The following is a 20,429-nucleotide window of genomic DNA, read 5'->3' as shown; positions in this document are numbered from 1 at the left end:
GAGTGAGGCACCGGGGCCCAGTTTCACCTTCTGCATGTAGATAGGCAGTTTGTCAGCACCATTTGTTGAAGAGGCTTTTACCTCCCGTGTACATCTTTAGCTCCTTTCTCAAAGATCAGGTGGTTGTAGTTATGTGGTTTTATTTCTGGGTCTTCTATTCTGTTCTATTGGTAATTGGTAGCTTTTTTTCTCCTTTTTTCATCACTGGGGTTTGAACTCGGAGCTTTGTGCTTGCTATGTATCAGCCACAGCACCAGCTTGGACCAAGCGTTTAATACATGGGCCTTTGGGGGACATTCCAGATCCAAAGTAGAGCAATGGCCATCTCCAGGCCGAGGAGAGAGGCTGTCAGAAGACTACAACCCTAATGGCCTCTTGAGCTCGGACTTCTGTCCTCCAGAGCTGTGACAGACAAATTTCTGTTGCTTCAGCCACCTGGTCTGTTGTGCTCTGCAAATGGGCACAGGTGCTGAACCACTTTTCCATGTGCACTTCTCATCTATACCTCCCCTCTGCCAACTGTCCATCCACGTCCTCCTGTCCAGGTAATCCCACCTTTATTTTCAGACTGACCAGTATCTTTCCTGCTTTTTTTCCTCTTTTGGAGATACTGGGGATTGAACTTAGAGCCTCATGCTTGCTAGGCAAGTGCTCTACCACTTGAGCTACTCCCCCAGTTCTTTTGTTTTATTTTTCAGATAGGGTCTTTAGCTCAGGCTGGCCTTAGACCTCAGTCCTTCTACCTCTGCCTCCTGAGGAGCTGGGATTATAGATGTGCCCCACCAGGCCCAACTTGTTTTTGAAATAGGGTCTCACTACCTTTTATCAGCACTATCCTTGAACCATGATCCTCCTGTCTCTACCTACCAAGTGCTGGTATTACAGACATGTGCCACTGCACCTGGTCCAAACTGACAATTTATTGAAGAGTACATAAAACCTCTCATTCTCTGCCCAACTCATATTTTACATAGCATGACAAGGAATGATTAGACAGTGACCGAAAATTAAAAATTGCAGAGACTGTTTCCTGGGTTGATTTCCCAGACTTGGATTTTGTGTAAGTCTCAAATGAGCCTCAGGATCAAGACACAGCAACACTCTGTACCTGGACAGCAAAATGAAGAAGCAGATGACCAGGCAGACTCCAATGGTGAAGATGTAGGCTAGCTGCATGTTATAGGAAGCCCCACTGTTCCTGTGCTGGATCGTAGAGTTGGTGTAAAAGCCATAGTACATCACCGTGTTCCCAAAATAACCCTGAAGGGAGCAATGCAGAGATTCAGCTCAGGTAGGCTGGGTGTGATAGTGCATGCCTATAGTACCAGATACTCAGGAGGCAGAGGTAGCAGGATCTCAGTACAAGGATGGCCTGGGCCAAAGCATGAGATCCTATCTGAAAAGAAACTAAAAGCAAAAAGAGCAGGAGTGTAGCTCCAGTGGTAGAGCTTGCTCTCAAGTCCAATCCCCAGTACAGAGAAAGAGAAAGAGAGAGAGATCCAGGTCAGATGGATTTCTTGAGAGAAAGGCAAGTGACTGTGGACAGCAGGGGCAATTCCTGTCTGCAGGAAGCTTGGGTCAGTTTACACACTCACACACACCCCCAGGGCATTGGTTCCAGGACTAGCAAAACGTGTGGATGCTACAGTCCCTTCCATAAAATGGCTTAAAATTTGCACAGAACCCACATACATTCTCCTGTAAGCTCTAAATCATCCCTAGGTGACTTACCATACCCAATACAATGTAAACCCTTGCTCCAGCCTATGGTTTAGGGAATAATGATAAGAAGACTGTATGTATATGTTCAGCAGACATGCAATTTTTAAAAACATTTTCAACCTGCTATTGACTGAATTCAAGGATTCACAACCTGTGGAGGCTGAGGATTGGCTGTCGTTTACCAAGAAAGGGACTCCTTGTGGCCACTGAGGAACCAGACGTTTTATCACTAGGTTTTTGGAGTTGAAAAGAATCCCAAACCCACACGATTTTACAATAGAAGACTCCAGCCACCACCACCTGGACTTGGGGGCCAAGAAAACACCATCGAATGCATGACAGCCAGCCATGGTGTGGACGATTACAGCAAATGTGTTACACAGGAAACTTCAAGCCTCTGGGTCCACATTGCGGCTTATGGGAAATAAGGAAACAGGGAAATGAAATTAGAGAGACTACAGGAAACAGTCAGACAGTTCAAGGGAAAAACCAACAGGGTGCAAAGTCTGATCATTGATCAGATTCTGGTCTGAACAGCAAGCTCAAAAGATATTTGGGGATGCTTGGGAAAATCTGAATATGGTTTGGATTTTAGCTGATAATCATTTTTAATTTTGTTGACTGTGATTGCAGGTATATGTCCTTATTTTTCAGAGATGTGTGTTGATGAATTTCAGAATGAAATGTTCTGATGTCTGCAATTTATGTTAAAATACTTCCCAAAACAGTAAATCCACTTAAAATCTACATATGGGTATATGGGTGTTTATTACACTACAAAGTAATAGGAAAACTAAAGGAGAAATATACACACTAATTCCATTCTGATGCATCGAACTCAAAGAAAATATTCTAACAAAAAAGAAAAAAATGACATATGGAAGAAACCTATTTTGAACATTCTGCTGCAGGAGTCGGCAACCATTTTTAATATAGAGCTAGACGCTGTCAGTTTTGTGCGTTTCACATAATTTTTGTGTTAACATAATGTTCCCCTTTCTTTTTCTTTTGGTGACACTGAGGACTGAACCCAGGGCCTCGTGCTTGCTAGGCAGGTGCACTCGAGCCACACCTTCAGCACTGTTTGTTTGTCCTCGCTCTTTCACCCGGGGTGACCTCAGAGTGTGTCTCCACTTCCTGATAATCTGGGCCACAATGCACCACCACACCCAGCAGCGTTTCTCTTCATTTGATTCTTTCTCAACCAGTTATAAACGTAAAACCCAATCTTAGTTCACAGAGGACACAAAACAGATGGCTGAATTCGACTCTTGGGTCATAGTTGGGAATCTCTGCTCTACAGAATCTCAGTGCCATGAATCCTTTCAAGGTCAACTCTCAAGGCAGGGGTTAGATGCTTAGATAAGGAGCTGGGTAAGTAAATCATGGTGGCATTTTCATATTTAGAACAATTAAGATTTCTAAAAATGCCCAAGATACATAGTGAAGCAAAAAAAAAAAAGTTGCAAAGGAAGATTTGTAGCGCAATCATATCCTTCTTTCATTGAAAATATTTTTTTGTGGTGTTGTGTATGAAATCCAGGGCCTCACATGTGCTAGACAAGGTTGCTACCACGAAGCTACACCCCAGCCCTTCTCTTTTGAGTGACCTTGAGTCACTCCACCAGAAGGGTTTTTCCCTGGGCTGGCTTTGAACCAAGATCCTCCTGATCTCTGCCTCCTGAGTAGCTAGGATTACAGGCGGGAGCCACCGGCACCCAGCTCTTTTGATTTTTTAAAAGAATCATTATCCCTGTGTCTATGGCTTATCTCTTTATCCACTACCTAGCATCCATCGGCCTATTGCTCAATGTGAGGGTCACTGTGTGGGAAGCTTCCTCAGGGCGCGGTGGCTCGCGCCTGCAATCCTGGCTACTCAGGAAGCTCACGTGGTTTACAGTGATACACCCCAAGCTGGAGAATTAGAGAGGGGAGAAAGGTAAAATGGCCTTCCTCTTCACTCTCTTCTATAGTAGGAATTTTCCCAAAGGAGCACTGTATTTTGTAGAAAATGCATCTCTAGTATGAGATGTCCATCATTGCTGTTAAATGAGAGAAAGCTAGCAGTTGTCAACATGGAAGAAGGAGTTCATCCCTCATAAGACACAAAAGAAAAGGAAAAAGTGCCTGCGTCTGTACATAGATGTGTGCAAAAAAATGGCGTGTGGATAAAAGCACAAACTCAGCAGTGACTACCGCTAGAAGGAAATCCCGCAAGGTCACGTACACATTGCTTGGGGAAAGGGACACATATCAAACGCCCACTTCTCCCATCAGCCAACCCTCCTGCAAAACGAGAGGCCTGGCTAGGTACTGGCAAGGTGTGACCTTGTAAGTCCCAGGTGGTGAACTCGGGGCAGAGGAAATGGAGAACTTACCGCCCCTGTGAAAAACTCCAAGCCAGTGAACCGCACGGTGTTGCTATTGGCCACCGTAAACTGGGGGATGACAATGAAGCTGAAGATCACGACGAAGAAGAAAACGTTGAACTTCAGGAGCCACCTGAGGAAGTTGAAGTAGGAGAGGACACTGGTTCCAAACTTGCCTCCAATGACCTTGAGTGTCTTCTGCCACAAGCTGATGGAATCAAGGAGCTCTGAGAGGCTGTTCTTGGATCTCCGGTAAGCCTGGAGTTGGGAGTTAGGAGGAGTTAGGTGACCCGATGCTCAGTGAGCCTCTCCGAGCACCGTAATAGCAAGACGACATGGTATCCAGAATGTCACACTGTGCTGGACACCAGTCACACTCACTTACCAAGGCTATGTCATTAATCTTCACAACCACTCTCTCGGTAGTGCTACTGTCACCTTTCCAGATTTGCTATTGATGGTGACACTCCCAGAGGCCAAATAGCTCCTCCTCCTCCTCCATCTTCCCCACACCACCTCCCTTCCCCTCACTGCACTGACCCAATGGCTGTAAGACCCGGATACCCGGATTCTGGCTCCTCTTCCCTCCGTCCCCTTCCATCTCATGCTCATCCCCCACCTTGATGTCAACTTACTGGGATTTGAACTCAGGGCCTCACACTTTCTAGGCAGGCACTCTACCCCTTGAGCCATGCTCTCACCCTTTTTTGTGTTGGATATTTTTGAGATAGGGTCTCACTTTCATCTTTCCTGGGCTGACTTTGAACCACAATCCCCCTGATCTCTGCCTCCTGAGTAGCTAGGATTACAGGTGTGAGCCACTAGCACCCAGTTTGTTGTCATACTCTTTCTGTGCCCCCTTTACTGTGGATGCTTCTCAAACACTAAATATAGAGTTACTGCCTGATCCAGATAGCCACTGCTTGTTCTGTATCCAACAGAAATGAATCACATATCAGAGATACCTGCACTCCCATGGTTATTGCAGCACTGTTTACAATAATAAGACACAAAATCAACCTAGGAGTCTGTCGACAGATGAGTGGATAAAGAAAATGTAGTATATATGTGCAATGGAATATTATTCAGCCATGAAGAAGAATGAAATCTTGTCATTTGCAACAAAATGGATAAAACTGTAGGATCTTACTAAGTGAAACAAGCTAGACATAGAAAGATCTCATTCTCTCTCATATGTGGAAACTAAAAAAAAAGTCTATCTGAATGTAGAATAGTGACTACTTGAGGTTCAGAAGGGCTTCAGGGAGGGTGGTACCAGTTGGATAACAGGGACCAAAACACAGTTGGATAAAAGGAGTGGGTTCTGGTGTTCCACAGCCCAGTGGGCTGAGTACAGCTCATAATCGCCGGTGACAGGGTTTATGAGGAGCCAGAATAGAGGATTTCAGAGGCTCTAAGTATAACAAAGTGATAAGGAGGGATTGAGGGGGCACAGCTCTGAGGTACAGAGTGTGCTGAGAGTTCAACCTCCAGCACCAAAAAAGAAAAAAAAAAAAAAGGAAAGAACGGGGAATGATAAGGAGGGGGAAATACTGATTCTGATTGCTCCGCTCCGACCAGTCGTGTTACAATGTCACCCTCTTCCCCTCTAACAGGTAGATTAGTATTTGTTCACGGGAAATGAAATGAAATTTGCAAAAGCTGGCTTACCAGAGATATGGAGCTCAGACACTGAGCACAGTAGTTGATCTCAAAGGTATGGTAGGACTGTTTACTTTTTTCTCTGTCAACTATGTTCCTGTGGGGAATGGCAGTAGAAAATAATTAGAGATACCCACACTGTAATTCATCCATTCATTCATGGGCATGGTGGTACATGCCTGGAGTCCCCCCTACCCAGGAGGCCTAAGCAGGAGGATCATTTGACCCCAGAGTTCAGGGGAAGCTGGGCAACATAGGGAGAACCTTGCCTCAAAATAATAAATAAGTAACCCGACATGGTGGTGTATGCCTGTAATTCCAGCTACTTGAGAGGCAGAGGTAGGAAGGATCACAGTTTGAGGCCAGTCCCAGGCAAAAGCAAGAGATCCTACCTGAAAAATAAACTAAAGGCAAACAGGTTGGGGAGATGGCACAGGTAGGAGAGCTCTGCCCAAGGCCCTGAGTTCAAACCCCAGTACTGCCAAAAAATTAAATGAGTAAATAAAGCTCCTGAGCTGCTCTGATGTGACAGGCACAGTCCGAGGGAGCAGGTGAGAGAGAGCAATCTCTATGGCTAGTGGAGCTGACATCCTGATTGACAAGAAAGATTGCGATAAAAGGAGTAAACCGTGCAATATATGAGAAGGTGTTCTGTACTACGGGACAGTAAAATTAAAAATGCAGGAGAGAAAAGGGGTGGGCAAGGCTGGAGTGAGGGCTGTGCTCCAGCGGGGAACAATGGCTCGGATGTTGATAGGAATCATGTCCTAGACTGCCGATGTCATTAAAGGAATGACTTGTGACCTGTGGCAGGGCCTGCTGCTGTGAAGCCCACAGGGTCTGAGCAAAATGACAGCCCTGGTCTGACCATCAAAGGCCAAGAACTCACACTTCCCCCAACAAGGGGAGCGGTTGATGACACATAGCCAAGATTTCCAGGACTGACCATCCATGTCCACAGACCCCAGTAAAACTCAAGGTCTTAGAACCTTCTGGGTGGCCCTCCTTCTTGAGCCTGCCCACCCTTCTACATGGAGAGGGCACTTTTGCTCTGCGTTCACTTTGCTTTGCATTAATAAACCTCTTTAAGTCTCCTCTGTGTCTGTCCTCAAATTCTTTCTCTGACAAGACCAAGAACCTGGTCTCCAGATGTGGTGACCTGAACCTGGTAACAGGGACTGTATTACAACTTGAAATGGGGTCATTGCTAAGCAATGCTCTATTTGCAGGTGGGATGGGGGATGAAGGAGTCGTGTGGCTAAGGGAGAATCCTGTGCACGGGGAACAGCCAGTGCAAAGCCTCAAGCAGAGGCCAAAGAGCAAGGAGGCTGGAGCTAGAGGGGGCTAGAACAGAATGGGGAAAGGAAGTGGAAGAGACCATGAATGAGAACACGGTGGGAATATACTTGTAAGTCAGTGGCTCTCGATCTGGAGTGATTTTGACCCCCAGAGGACAACTGGCAATGTCTGGGGGCTTTTGTGGTTAAACAGGAGTTAAACTGGGGAAGGTGCTACTGGCATGTCATGCACCAGGTAAAGGCAAACTCCCTGTGAGCACCCCAAAAGAGAAGGATCTGCCCTGAGTCTCAGTGTGCCACATCTGAGCAATCTCACTGCAGGCTCATTTGAACCCTTGTTGTGGGACAGAACTTAAAACGGAAGAGCATTTTGAGAATGACACTGTCATCCCTGGTCTCTCACACATCTGTTTTGTTCTGGCCTTTTCCAGGCTCTCTTCAGTCCACCTCAAATGCCCACTCCTACACCACCATCTTTCAAGGCTAAGCTCAAAGGCCCTCCTGTTTGGTCCCAGCAGATTGGGTCACTGCTTCCTTTGTCTCCCAGTACCAGTGTCCCCATCTTCCTTGACTGGGCCCTGGGTTCTACTCTCAGCACAAAAAAAATAAAAATAAAGGAACAATAAATGCAACTCTGATGGCTTAAACAGCACCTTGTGATTGTTTTTGAATTCCTGGGCTTTGAAAGTTCCTTTTTTTTTAAAGGAAACTTTTTATTTTAGAGCAGCTTAAAATTTAGTTAACCTGCAGACTACAGAGTATTCCCAAATTACTTCCAGGTTTCTAGTGGTAACATCTTAGTTTCTGTGGTAGGTTTGTGAAAACTAAGAAGCCAAGGTTGGTATGTGGCTAGTGTCTAAATTCCAGACTCTGTAGCTTTTACCAGTTTTTTTTTAAACAGCATCCATTTTCTGTTCCAAGACTGACCAGAGCCCCACATTGTATTTGCTCATCGTGTCTCTTTAGAATCCTTGACTCTGTGTCAGTTCCTGAGACTTTCCTTGGGTTTGGTGAACTTGACCACTTCAAGGAGTGGTCAATGAGTACCAGTTGGAGATGTGCCTGGTGATTTTCTCTGATTAGACGTGGTTCTAGATTTTAGGAGAGAATTTCACTGAGGGGTCATTTATTTTTCATCACATCATTCATTTAGGGGGATGTGACATTGGCCCTGGGCAACTGGCCCCAATAGTGTTAGCCAGACTTCTCTGGAAACTTACTTTTCTCCCTTTCCACAGACTCTTCCTTGGAAGGAAGTCACTGAGCACAACCCACACACCAACTGAGGGAGTGGGGTTATACTCCCATTCCTATAGAGAGGAACCTGGAATTCTTCCATAAGGAAGATCCATATCTTCTCTTGCATTTATTTATTTCTTACCTTTTTTGAGATAGGGCAAAAATAGAAGATTGGGGTTGACAAGTAATCTGGGCGAGGAGAAAGGTCTGGTTCATACCTAAGCTTCCGTTTCTCTTCCATAGTCTTTGGCTGGCTTCTGATGGTTTTAATTCTGTCTCTAAATGTCATGGATATCAGGGATGCAATCAACTTTTGTCCTGAAGAATAAAATAAACAGAGTTCAATATCTTTGTTCTTTAACAGAGTCATGACATGTTAAAATATGATGCTGATGTTAGAGCAAGTTTTTATAAGGGCACAAGAAAAAAGAATATATGGACTCCAGGATCCCAAAGATCACAGGCAAAAATAACAAAAAGGCACATATATGTGCTAAAGCTCAAAGAAAAGCCAATTTTTGACTCCATTCCAGTTCAATGTTTCTCTCTTTATGTGACAAAAAAAAAACATGCAGCAAAGCCAACAGGATCCTGCATGCACAGTCAGCCTACTCTTTCTCTCTTACTTTAACCCCACATCACTTTATTTTGACTCTGGAGTCCCAGGTGCTTTCTTTCATTTCTCGACTACTTTCAGATGCTCTTCCACCTCTATCCTCTTTTCCCATTTTTGGCCTCTGTGGCCTCCACACACTCCCAGTCATCCCTTCTTCTTAACAGAATCCCAGCTGTGTTGAGGATCTACCACCTCCCTCACAGGGTCCTCTCTGGGCAGGTCCACCTCCAGGCACAAGGAGCAACCCCACTGAGAATAAGCCAATCTCAGTGGTCTCACCCCGCTAACAGATGATTGGTTTAGGCACAAGCAGGTGGCCAATGTTCTCTGAGGATGCTCTGCCAAGATGTTTCTTGGAGGAGGGGATGAATTCAACTATGATATATTGTAAGAACTTCTGTAAATGTCACAATGTGCCTCTTTAATAATGAATGCCTTTAGGAATGCAATGTAAAGTGCATTATTGTCAAATTAATAAATACACACATAAATACCAAAAAAAGAAGTTTCTTGGGAAAGGATTTCTTCCTTCTAATCAAAAAAGTTAAAAACAAGACGAATCCTTTTTCCTCTGGATATTGTTGTTTGGATGTGACACCCAGAGTTGCTGTCACTGTCTTCTAACGGTGAGGGAGGCCAGCAGGGGGACCGGCTGGGACAATGATGTGTTGGAGACAGTCGAGGGACGGGAGTGAACTGTCTCCTTGGTCACATCACAGAGCCAGAACTCCTCATGAGGAAACACTGTGCTCATTTCCATGATGTAGGTGGAGAGGGAATCCCAAAACAAAGTCACTGTGCTGCAGATAAGGAAATTGTGTCCCTCCTGAGCAGGAAGTAGACAGACAGGAAGAAATAGAATTGAGGAAAAGGAACAATGGATACAGGGGGGTCAGTAGAGTGAGCACCCATGCCCCCATCTTCAGTGAAGGCTCTAAACCCCAGTGAAGGCTCTGCTGTGGATGAATTGCATCTTTTCCTGGAAATCACAGAGAGCGGCTAGACTTGACACCTGGAATATTATGGGCTGAAACAGAAGGCCAATCTCTACTGGCTTCAGGGGCCCAAAGGCTGGGAGGTCTCATCTAGGAGCTGGTGTCACAGTGAACTTGACAATAAGAGGATCCTATCTATGTTCCCTGAAACCAGGGTGGGGAGGAATCAGACCAAAACAGGACAGCACTGTAGCTCTGCAACCAGGTCACTAAATTTCTCTGAGCCTCAGTTTTCTTAGCAAGAAAATGGCAATGCTTACCTAAAAGGTGCAGAGTATAGAAATAAATAAAACTTAATTTGAGGCTTGGCATAGTGACACACACATGCAATCCTCATTGCACGGGAGGGGGAGGTAGGAGGATCACCATCTGAGGTCAACCTAGGGCCAAAAGCACGAGACCCTACCTGAAAAATAAGCTAAAGCAAAAAGGATTGGGAATGTGGCTCAAGTAGTAGACCTGAGTTCAAACCCCAGTACTGCCAAGAACAAAGACCAAAAACTAAATGCAATGGCTAACAAAAAGGACATGCCACCAGGTCCACGAAATTATCTTGCCAAGGAAGCTCTTGTGAGTAGGGAGGTGTCAGCTTCTGACTTCACCTACCAAGCCTCAAATATTACTTGATGTCTTAAAAGTTAAAAAACAAAACCCTGTAGACAACTTGGAAACCTTCTCTGCTACTTTCCAGTGTTTCCCCAGCGTTTTATACCTTGAATGGTTTCAAGGGAAGGACAAGGAGGGTCTACACCCAGACATTCTGGGCTTTGGAGGGCCTGAGACATTGATTCCTGCACAGAGGTTGAAAACTGTAACAACGGGTTATGTCTTCTGTCATTCCTGTGGCTGAAAAGTTGAGCATCCATAGTGGCAACAATAGACGTTGATGAACCCACACTGAAGGTGGGGTTTGCCCATGGCCTATCTTGCAAACTCTGACTGGAGGATGAATGGCTTTGGACCCCAGGTGGCACGTGCTCAATCTCTATGACAATTTCATTCACTTGGTCCTCTGACAGCATCTCTTGTCACCTGCAAGCCTTATTCTCCACAAGGGTGTCTTCAAAGAGCTCTGAAGCAGTCACACTGGCATTGCTGGACCCACAGGGGGAAAGGGATGATGGTGACGAAAGGACACTCCATTTATATTTTTTTCAATGCCAGGATGTGTTCACCAAAGCCAGCCCCTTCAAATCACAACATAACTCCCCACTCTGTCCCTCAAGGGATCTCCTCGGGAGAGATGTGTTTCCCTGCTGAGAATTCTGCCTTGGTAGCTAGGCAAGAAATTATAAACAGAATCCTTCATTGAAGACAATGGGATTCCGGAAAGAGAAGACATTCTTCTCAATGACTCATGCTCAAAGGGCAAGATTTGCTTTTTCACTTGGAGTCTCTGCTTAGATTATAATTTTTTTATTGTTTTATTACTCATACGTGCATACAAGGCTTGGGTCATTTCTCCACCCTGCCCCCACCCCCTCCCTTACCACCCACTCCACCCCCTCCCTCTCCCCCCCCTCAGTACCCAGCAGAAACTATTTTGCCCTTATCTCTAGTTTTGTTGAAGAGAGAGTATAAGCAATCAGTTAGATTATAATTTTGTGTGCCTGTATAAATCCTTGGATACCTTAGAAGGTGGCCACTGCTATCTATCTGCCTCCCAACACCCATTCTTTCTTCTCATACCAGAAGAAACCTCATTTCCAGTGCAAATTCTGTATTCAGTTAAGAGTCTTCCAGCTTCCTTTGCAGCTAAGGGTGGACAAACGACTCAGTTTTAGCCAATGGAACAAGCAGCTTCCAGGAATGCTCTTTAACAGGAATGATTCGAACACGTGGGTGTGACAGTGCACACCTGTAATCCCAGCACTTGGGCAACTGAGGCAAATTTGAGGCTGGCCCAGGACAAGCTCATGAGACTCTTCCTCACCAACGGCTGGGTGTGGTAGCACATGCCTGTCTGCTCAGCTCATGTGGAGAGCACAAATAGGAGGATGTAGGCAGGCTGAGCATAAAGCCTAGTACATAAAAAGGACTGGAAGAGTGGCCCAAGTGGTAGCAAGTGCCAGGCCCTGAGTTCAAATCCCAATATCGTCCCCTAAAATAGAATACATTGATTTGTTTCCACAATCACCTTATGATGTAGGTACTATCACCAACCCCATTCTACAGCTAAGAAAACTGAGACTCAGTGGGATCACTTGCTAAGGTCACAAAGCCTGAGAGTAATGGAGCTAGGAGGCAAACCCAAATTGGTCTGAACCCAAAGCAGGAGCTATTGAGCACATCACCTTGTGCCCTCCCTGAAACAAGATGCTGACCTCTATGCATTCATTTATTTATAAATGAAAAACAAGTTTTGAGGGCCTATTATGTGCCAGAGGTGTCTTTGGGGCATAGCAGAACCCATAGAAGCAACATTTTATCCTGAAGGTGACCACCAGGTAAGTGGATGTGATTTGAAAGTCAGAACAAGACAAGACAAAATGTCAGAGAAAGCCATGCTCTCTACTTCTTCACTTTTCTTCCTTTTGAGGACAGTCCTCCCACCAGAGTCCTGGTGCCTCATGCTGGCTCCACAGGGCAGTCCTAAGAAGGCTGAAGACACTCCCCCTCCCCCACAGGTAAGGCCATTCTCCACTCTACAGGACCCAATGGAGAGTGTGAGCTCTTGGATCTCTAGGGATCTCCCTCCCAGGTGGCTACACCTGACCCTAGTGAAGTTCTGAGGCCTTCTTGAGAAGGGGTGGCAGGATGAGGTCAAGTCCACAGGCTATGGGGCTGGAAGGAAGGGATAGTTGAGTCGTTGGTCCCATCTGTTATATAAAAGATTCCATCAACTGATTCCTCACTGTTCACTGCGATGCTGGGGAAGGAGAAAGAGAGAGGGAAAGAGGGAGGGGGTAAAGAAAGAAAGGAAAAGAAAAAAAAGAAAGAAAGAGGGAAAGAAGGAAAGGAGGGAGGAAGGGAAACCAGAGGCGGAGAGGAGATGGTGCTGTCTGGGTTGTCCTAAACATCCTTCCCCAGGGCTGAGGTGTTGGTCACGGTCCCTGAGTTCTTACCTTCGGGTGACTTGTGCCAGTCACATTCGGACAACGGCGGGTTTCCATAATCACAGCCAGGGGTACTTTCACCCACATAAGCAGGGTTCACTGGAATGAAGACAAGGGCCATTGTCACTTATCCCTTTGCACGGTTCTAGCGTGCTGACAACGGTAATGGTGTCCGACACTGAGACCCTGTCTTTGAGTCCTAACAGACTCTTGATTAAGAACTTGGGTGAAGAGGTAGGTGTGGGGCCACTTGCCTGTAGTCCCAGCACTCAGGAGGCTGAGGCAGGGTCACGGGTTCAAGGCCAGCCTGAGCTACACAGTGAGTTCCAGACCAGCCTGCACTACATAGCAAGACCCTATCTCAAACAAACAGAAGCAAAACTTGTCTGGGTGTGGTGACTCACTCCTGTAGCCTGTAATTCCAGCTATTCAAAAGGCAGAGATTGAGGGATCAAAATCCATCTCATCAAACAAACCAGGCATGGTGGCACACATCTATAATCCTAGCTATGAGGGAGGCCAGAAACAGTAGCATCCCCAGGCAAAAACACAAGACCCTCTTGAAAATTAACTAAAGCAAAACAGGGCTGGGGGCAGGGCCCAAGTGGTAGAGCATCTGCCTAGCAAGTGCAAGGTCCTGAGTTCAAACCCCGGTACTGCCAAAAAATAATTAAGCAATAATAATAATTGTTACATTGAGATCCAGGTCACACATGCACTTGAAAAACAAGGTTCACAAAACACTAGTTTTACTGTTGAGTGCCAGATCTTTATAGCAGAAGTTCTAGAACTTTAACATACATCAGAATTATGTGCAGGCCTTGTTAAAAACAGGTTGCAAAAAAAAAAATAGAAAAAAAAAAAAAACCACTAGTTTAATTACCTAAATGTTGCTCTGACAAATTCTCATTCTACTCCATTCTTTCCTGTTCCATTTTTTTTATTTTTATGCTATATATTTTAAATTCTATTTTGCTTTAAAAACTCTTTTTAGAACTTGTTAATGAGTTGCAACTCAGAGTTTGAAAAGTACCTGTGTAGGTGAGTACAAAGGTCCCATCCAGCTGTCCTGCTTTATGATGACACATGAACTTGAAGTATGGCCTGATTTCCTTGAGGACAGAGTCCACTCTCGGCATTGATGCAACAGTGTCGTATTTCAATATATTTTTATTCAACCCATGGTAAACATGAAAGGTAAACTCAGGGAGAACGCAGTGCATTTTGATGGGGATATTGCTAGACTTTCTAGAACTTCCTGCCTGGGACTAATTTCCAGTCCTGTTGTTTACTAGCTGTTTGTCCCAGACACATCACTAAACATCTGTGAGTTTCAATAGCTTCATCTCAAGAGATCATGATAGAATTTTGATGTAGGATTGCTGGAGGAACTAATGTGATTATATAATCCCGGAACACAGTAAACTATCAATATATGGTAACTATTGTGATACATCAATTATTCAGCAAATATTACACTTTTCCCACCTTGGGCACATCATTGATGCTGGGTTTGGAGACCTGACTTGGTTTGACCAATGGAACACTACAGAAGTGCCAGGCTAATAAAGCTATTGTGAATTTCTGCTTGCTACTTCAAGCACTTCCAGCTGTGTCACTGGAAGAAAAGACCCAGGTAGCTCCCTGGTAAAGGACATTAGATCTAGATGAAACTCATGACAAGAGCATGCCCAGTCAACTCAGCCCAGTGCAGTACAAACCCAAGCAATCCTTGAAGATGTGTGAGTGAGAAATACTTGTTGACAGTGTGAATCTGGGCTTTGGGAGCTGTTTGTTATTCAGCATGCCTGTGGCAAGAGCTGACTGATATAAGTTGTATCATTGTATTAATTCAGTTAGCATTTCTCATGCATCCACCCTGTGTGCCATGACACTGGGAAAATCCCCAAGAATCTTGAAACATCCACAGATGGCGATGGGTTCTTGATGTTTAGGCTCCCAAATTATTATTTTGTATGCAAACATGTGGTGTTTTTCATTAGTACAGACAGTTCCCAACATACGATGGTTTAACTTATGATATTTCAGCTTAGGGTGGAGGGAAAGCAATATGCATTCAGTAGAAACTGGACTTCAAAATTTGAGTGCTGAGGGCCGTGGGCATAGCTCCATGGTAGAGAGCATGCCTGCCATACATGAGACCTTGGCTCAATCTCCACTCCAAAAATAAAAATCTGAGTTTTGAAAATTTCCAGGTTAGTGATAAGCCCTCTGATGCTCAGATAGGCCCAGGGTGTGCTGACCCCTACTTGTCACATACTTTAGCTGGACTTCTTTGGTCACTGATGACACCTGGCTTCTGTAGACACTATAACTCAGCTCTTGTATCTAGGAAGAGTGGTTGGAGGGGAGGGATAAGCCACTTGTTCTACTGCTATGACTTCTTTATGGTGGCACCCCTAAGTCCACTGGAATTTACTTTCTTCCCAAGCATGTTCCTCATCATAACTGCTTACCATAGCCATTTCCAGGAGTGCCTGGCAGAGAGCGGCTATATGGACTTGCCATATCCCTTGATGTCATTTCAATGCTTTCAGGGAAATCTTCATTCTCTCTACCAAGGATGCCCAAGGGGCCATCACCCCTGCAATGAAATGAGGGCTTCATTGAAGATGTACTTCTGAGCACCCTGAAATTCCCAAATGATGGATCACCACCCAATCAGGAATATGTGGAGGCGAGCCACCCATCAACCCATCCATTCGTCCATCCGTTCATTCATTGATCCATTCATCCATCCATTCATTGACCCACCCATCCATCCATCCATCCATCTACCCACCCATCCATCCACCCATTCCTCCATCCATCCATTCACCATTTACCCATCTATCCATCTATTAATCCACCCATTCACCCATCCAACCATCCATCCATGCATCCATCCATTCCTGACTGAATGGTCTAGGCACTAAAGATACCAAGATAAAGACAAGGTGTATTTGTTCCCAAGAAGCTCCCAACACAAACTGGCACAGTTTCTTAGACACAGCTGTGAGCAATTCTGAATACAAGTAAAACCAATGAACCTGGAAAGATAGATCCAAGGAGATAAGAGGAAGGAGAGAAGAATTTGGGCTAGGAGTCTGGGTGGAAATCTATGTGGAAAAGAGACATGATAGGGGTGGGAAGGACAAATTCCTATGCAGAGAAGGGAGGGTGTCACAGGGATGAGCAACGGCACAATGAAGGTGAGGCCAGGACGTGTGGGTACATAAAGGGAATGCTAAAACTCAACCAGCCTGCAGTGGTGACTCTCGGTTTTATCTGTGCCCATGCCCAAGGCCCATATCAGACAATTAAGTCAGAGGTTTTGAAGGTTGTTTATTTTTAAAGGTACTCAGATAATAAAGTAATTCTAAGGATTAGCCAAGGTCAAAAACCACTGGCCTGAAGTACAGGGTTGAATTACAGAGGGCACAGGAGGGAGACTGGCCAGGCTGGTTCTGGGCTGGCTCCTCGTGTCAGCACAGTGCATCTTTGTTCACAGATGTTCTGTAAGTGCAGCCATGAGGCCTCTCTCTCAGGGGTTTGGGGACCCATGGAAGATAAAAAGCAGGAGTGACAGGATTGAAGGTATGTCTTGGAATGGTGACACAGGCAGTGAGAGGCAAGACTAAGGAAAACATTCTGATCTGGTCCTATTAATTCTACTTGAGTTCTACCTAAGTACATCCTAAAGATGTTTTGATTGCTTGTTCCTGGAAGTAAATGCAAGTCATTGTTTTGTTTTGGGCTTGGTTTCTTAGAGACAGAATCTTACTGTTCAACTTGGCCTCAAACTCATGACTTCACCTCCCAAGTGCTGAGATTACAGGCATGCACCACCATACTCCATTAGCAATTATCTTTTTAAATCAAATTCATAAATACTACTAGCAGAAATACTAAATGCAAAATAAGACATGGATTAGTTAAAATTTCACATGGTAAAATTTGTTATAGATTAAACAAAAAAACCCCTGAACAAATACATCTTTTTTGGTGGTACTGGGGCTTGAACTCAGGGCCTTACACTTGCTAGGCAGGTGCTCTACCACTTGTTAATGTGAACATTGAGAAACTAAGCCCAGGAAAAATTTGACTTGGCAGAACTAAGTCACTCAAATGAATGCTGTCACTGTCCAGAGCTACACTTGGTAAAATTTGCCACTGACTTTGGTTAAAAGTCTTTAAAGAGATTTTAGAACTATAGAATCTGAACTAAGGAAAATTGGGCTTGATGTCTGAAAATGACCTTAGAAAAATACTGACAGTGAGAACACATAATTGATAAAACTCAATGAAAATAACGAAGCTGAAGCTGAAGTGAATCAAATCTGCACTAACATTTACATGGAAATTGATTGACTCCGACAACAATACTTGCAAAGTAAAAATACTTGGAAAGATCAGCAATGACTCAAACACCTTGCATATAAAACAAATTTAGCCAGGCTTGTGGTTCCTACCTGTAATACCAGCTACTCAGGAGGCAGAGGCAGGTAGATTGTGAGTTCAAGGCCGGCCAGCACAAAGAAAGATACTATCTAAAAAACTAAATAAAAACAAAAGGGCTGGGGGTGTGGCTCAAGTGGTAGAGCACCTACCTAGCAAGTGTAAGACCCTGGGTTCAATCCCCAGCACCACCAAAGAAAACTTTGAGGAATCAAACTCAGTAGAGTTAGATTCTAAATATGACCTTGATAAAAATTCATTGCTGATGGTGTGATTCTGGTTAAAATATTTGGATTCATGACTGTCAAGTCTCAAACCCACCCCGACCAGCAGTATAGCAAAGTCAAAACAGAGATTTAGATGTCTTCTAGGCAATGGAGGAGGAAGAGCGGGAGGAGGAGCTGATCCAAGCAAGGGCTGAGGAAAGGTGTCCAAGTGAGAACCTGCAGCCCAGGTGAGGTCTGCAGGTAGGTCTGAGAGTTTCGCCACAACTACAGGTCATAGAAAACATCCCACCTGTCCTTAATCAAAACCACATTAGCTAGGTGTGGTGGCTCACATTTGTCATCCTAGCTACTTGGGAGGCTGAGATCAGGAGGATTGTGATTCGAGGCCAGACCAAGTTTTAAAAAAAATGTTTGTGAGACCCCATCTCAACCAGTAACTGGGTGGCAGTGCTACACGCTTGTCATCCCAGCTGTGCTGGGAGGCTGAGATTGGGAAGATGGTGGGTCTGGATCAGCCCAGGCAAGAAGTTCATGAAACCCCATCTCATCCAAAAAAGCTGGGTATGGTGGTGCATGCCTGTCATCCCAGCTACTGTGGGAAGCATATAAGGGGAGGATTGCTGTTTCAGACTGGCCAGGACAAAAAGCAAGAACTTACCTCCAAAATAACCAGAGCAAAAATGACTGGAGTCGTGGCTCAAGTGGTACAAGGCTTGCCTAGCAAGCAAGATATCCTCAGTATCACCAAAAAGAAAAAGAAGTCCCCACAGTGAAGGCATATCCTAGAACTTACCTCCTGGCCATTTCTGGGGTCTCAGAAGAACCACAGTCACGACCATCCTCAGCACCTGGATAGTCAGGCTCCCCCCAAAAGTTTGGAGAATTCTGATGGCCATCAGCACCAGGATAGTCTGCTTTCCCAAAAAAGCGTGGAGAATTGGGTGGACGGACAGCCCCCGGATAGTGGGGTTCTTCCGGAGAGTCTGCGTACGGGTTGATGCTGAAGCCACCATAGCCTACATTCCTTCTGGAGCCCCGATGGTTGGAAGTGGCTCTGGGGCTGGGGTGGCTGGAGTCTCCCTGGGCGCCAGGGTAGTCTGGCTCTCCCAAGGGTCCCAGATAGACTGAATTTGTTCTGGAGCCTGCAAAGGCTCCAGGGTAGTCCGGCTCTCCAGGGGAGCCTGAGCGGTATGCATTGCTCGGAAGGTCCCTGTAATCCGGCTCCGGCAGGGATCCGGGATAGTCTGCACCTGTTCTGGAATCTGCAGAATTGGGGGTATTCCTGGGGTTGGGATAGTCAGGATTACTAGGAGACTTGGGGTAATCTGGTTCTGCTAGGGCCCCGGGGTAGTCTGGATTTGTTCTGGAGCCTGCAGCGTATGGATTGCTCCTCGGGCTGGGTCGACCCAGGTTGTTCAGAAGACCGGGAAACTGGGAATAAACCTGAGGTTTTGAATATCCCTGCGAAGGGCTCCGAGACCCTAGGTAGTCAGGGTAGTGTGCATCATCTTCATAACTGTCCTTCCTGTAGTGGGCAGCCATGCTGGCACTGTCTTCACCACACGCTGTGACAGCAACCCCGCATCTGTTGTCACTCAGGGATCTTTCTTTCTTTCTTTCTTTCTTTTTTAATCTGAAAAACAAAAAGGAAGGAAAAAGTCAGGGATTTCCCCCACTTTTCTTCCTTTTTTTTTGGGTGGGGGTGGTACTGGGGTTTGAACTCAGGGCCTCACACTTGCTAGGCTGGTACTGTATCACTTGAGCCAATCTGCCAGCTCCCCTCTCTTCCTTGCAGAAATTGCTGTATCTTCCAGTACCTATTCTCTTTTCTCTCCTAGCTGGCATCAGAATATGTTGACCAGAATAATAACTACATTTCCCAGGATCCTTTGCACCTAAGTATGTACATGAGATCTGGCAGGAGGATGTGAGTGGAAGTGCTAGCTACAACTTCCAGGTCCTGCTGTTGGAGGAAAGGGGTTATCCCTCCCTTTGTCAGTCTTCTATTTCCTGTGGGCTGGAATGTAGACATGCCCATCTTGGCCGTGCATACAAAGCTGGTGCCCTCATAGGGACAACAGCACAACACCTGGTGGGAACTGGGCTGGAGACTTCACAGAGCAGAGCTCTCCTTGTATCAGCTCGGACCATTACAGAAGACAGAATACACTGATACCTTGTTTAAAGTTTTGGTGTTTGATTATAAAACACTAAAGTTACCTCTTTTTTTTGGTGGTAGTAGAGATTGAACTCAGGACCTCACACTTACTAGACAGGACCTCCACCACTTGAACCAGAACTCTGGCCCTTTTTGCTTTAGTTATTTTTCTAAATAGGGTCTTGTACTTTTGTCAAGGGCCAACCTTGGATGGTGATCATTCTACATCTGCCTCCTGAGTACCTGAGATGATAGGTGTGCAATACCACACTGGGCCCTCAAAATTATATCTTAACCAGTACATTCCTCGGGTGGAGAGGGAGGGGCAGTGGAGCAAAGGATTAGAAGGAACGTGAACTTTCTCAGCATTTTGATTGTATTTGTGTTTCTGAGGTTTGAAGTATAAATTAGTATAAATGCATAAAGAATAAACAGTTCATGGAAACCATGGCATTTGATTAGAGACATTTGTCATGGCCCCTTATAGTTATAAAACATGATTCTATGAGCTCTAATCTATAGACATGGCATACTTCCAGTCCAAACAGATGAGGTTTCAATTTCCAGATCTGAGTATCTATTTTTGTCTATTATTCATTTACTCTTCCCTTGGCATCGATGTCCTGATT

General features: G+C 45.2%; 1 protein-coding gene across 6 annotated transcripts in view; it reads right to left on the bottom strand.

The window, feature by feature from the left end:
• The window catches only part of Tmc5 (transmembrane channel like 5), a 67,878-nt gene that overhangs the window by 26,480 nt on the left and 20,969 nt on the right, over positions 1 to 20,429 (bottom strand). For 5 of the 6 annotated variants that reach the window (XM_074059555.1, XM_074059551.1, XM_074059553.1 and 2 more), the window contains exons 3-9: positions 18,436 to 19,275; positions 15,435 to 15,562; positions 12,967 to 13,056; positions 8,509 to 8,608; positions 5,763 to 5,850; positions 4,101 to 4,349; positions 1,109 to 1,260 (exon numbers count right to left, since the gene is read on the bottom strand). In XM_074059555.1, the coding sequence (XP_073915656.1) occupies positions 1,109 to 1,260; positions 4,101 to 4,349; positions 5,763 to 5,850; positions 8,509 to 8,608; positions 12,967 to 13,056; positions 15,435 to 15,562; positions 18,436 to 19,184 (1,556 nt within the window). In that variant the 5' untranslated portion in view covers positions 19,185 to 19,275. Of the gene's footprint in view, positions 1 to 1,108; positions 1,261 to 4,100; positions 4,350 to 5,762; positions 5,851 to 8,508; positions 8,609 to 10,613; positions 11,006 to 12,966; positions 13,057 to 15,434; positions 15,563 to 18,435; positions 19,276 to 20,429 lie in introns of those variants that run through there. The other variant, XM_074059556.1, reaches the window with a different exon arrangement.

Source organism: Castor canadensis, chromosome 17, assembly GCF_047511655.1.
Source record: "Castor canadensis chromosome 17, mCasCan1.hap1v2, whole genome shotgun sequence".
Lineage (NCBI taxonomy): Eukaryota > Metazoa > Chordata > Mammalia > Rodentia > Castoridae > Castor > Castor canadensis.
Note: the sequence above shows the minus strand (reverse complement) of the source record. Positions and strands in the feature narration are given on the sequence as shown.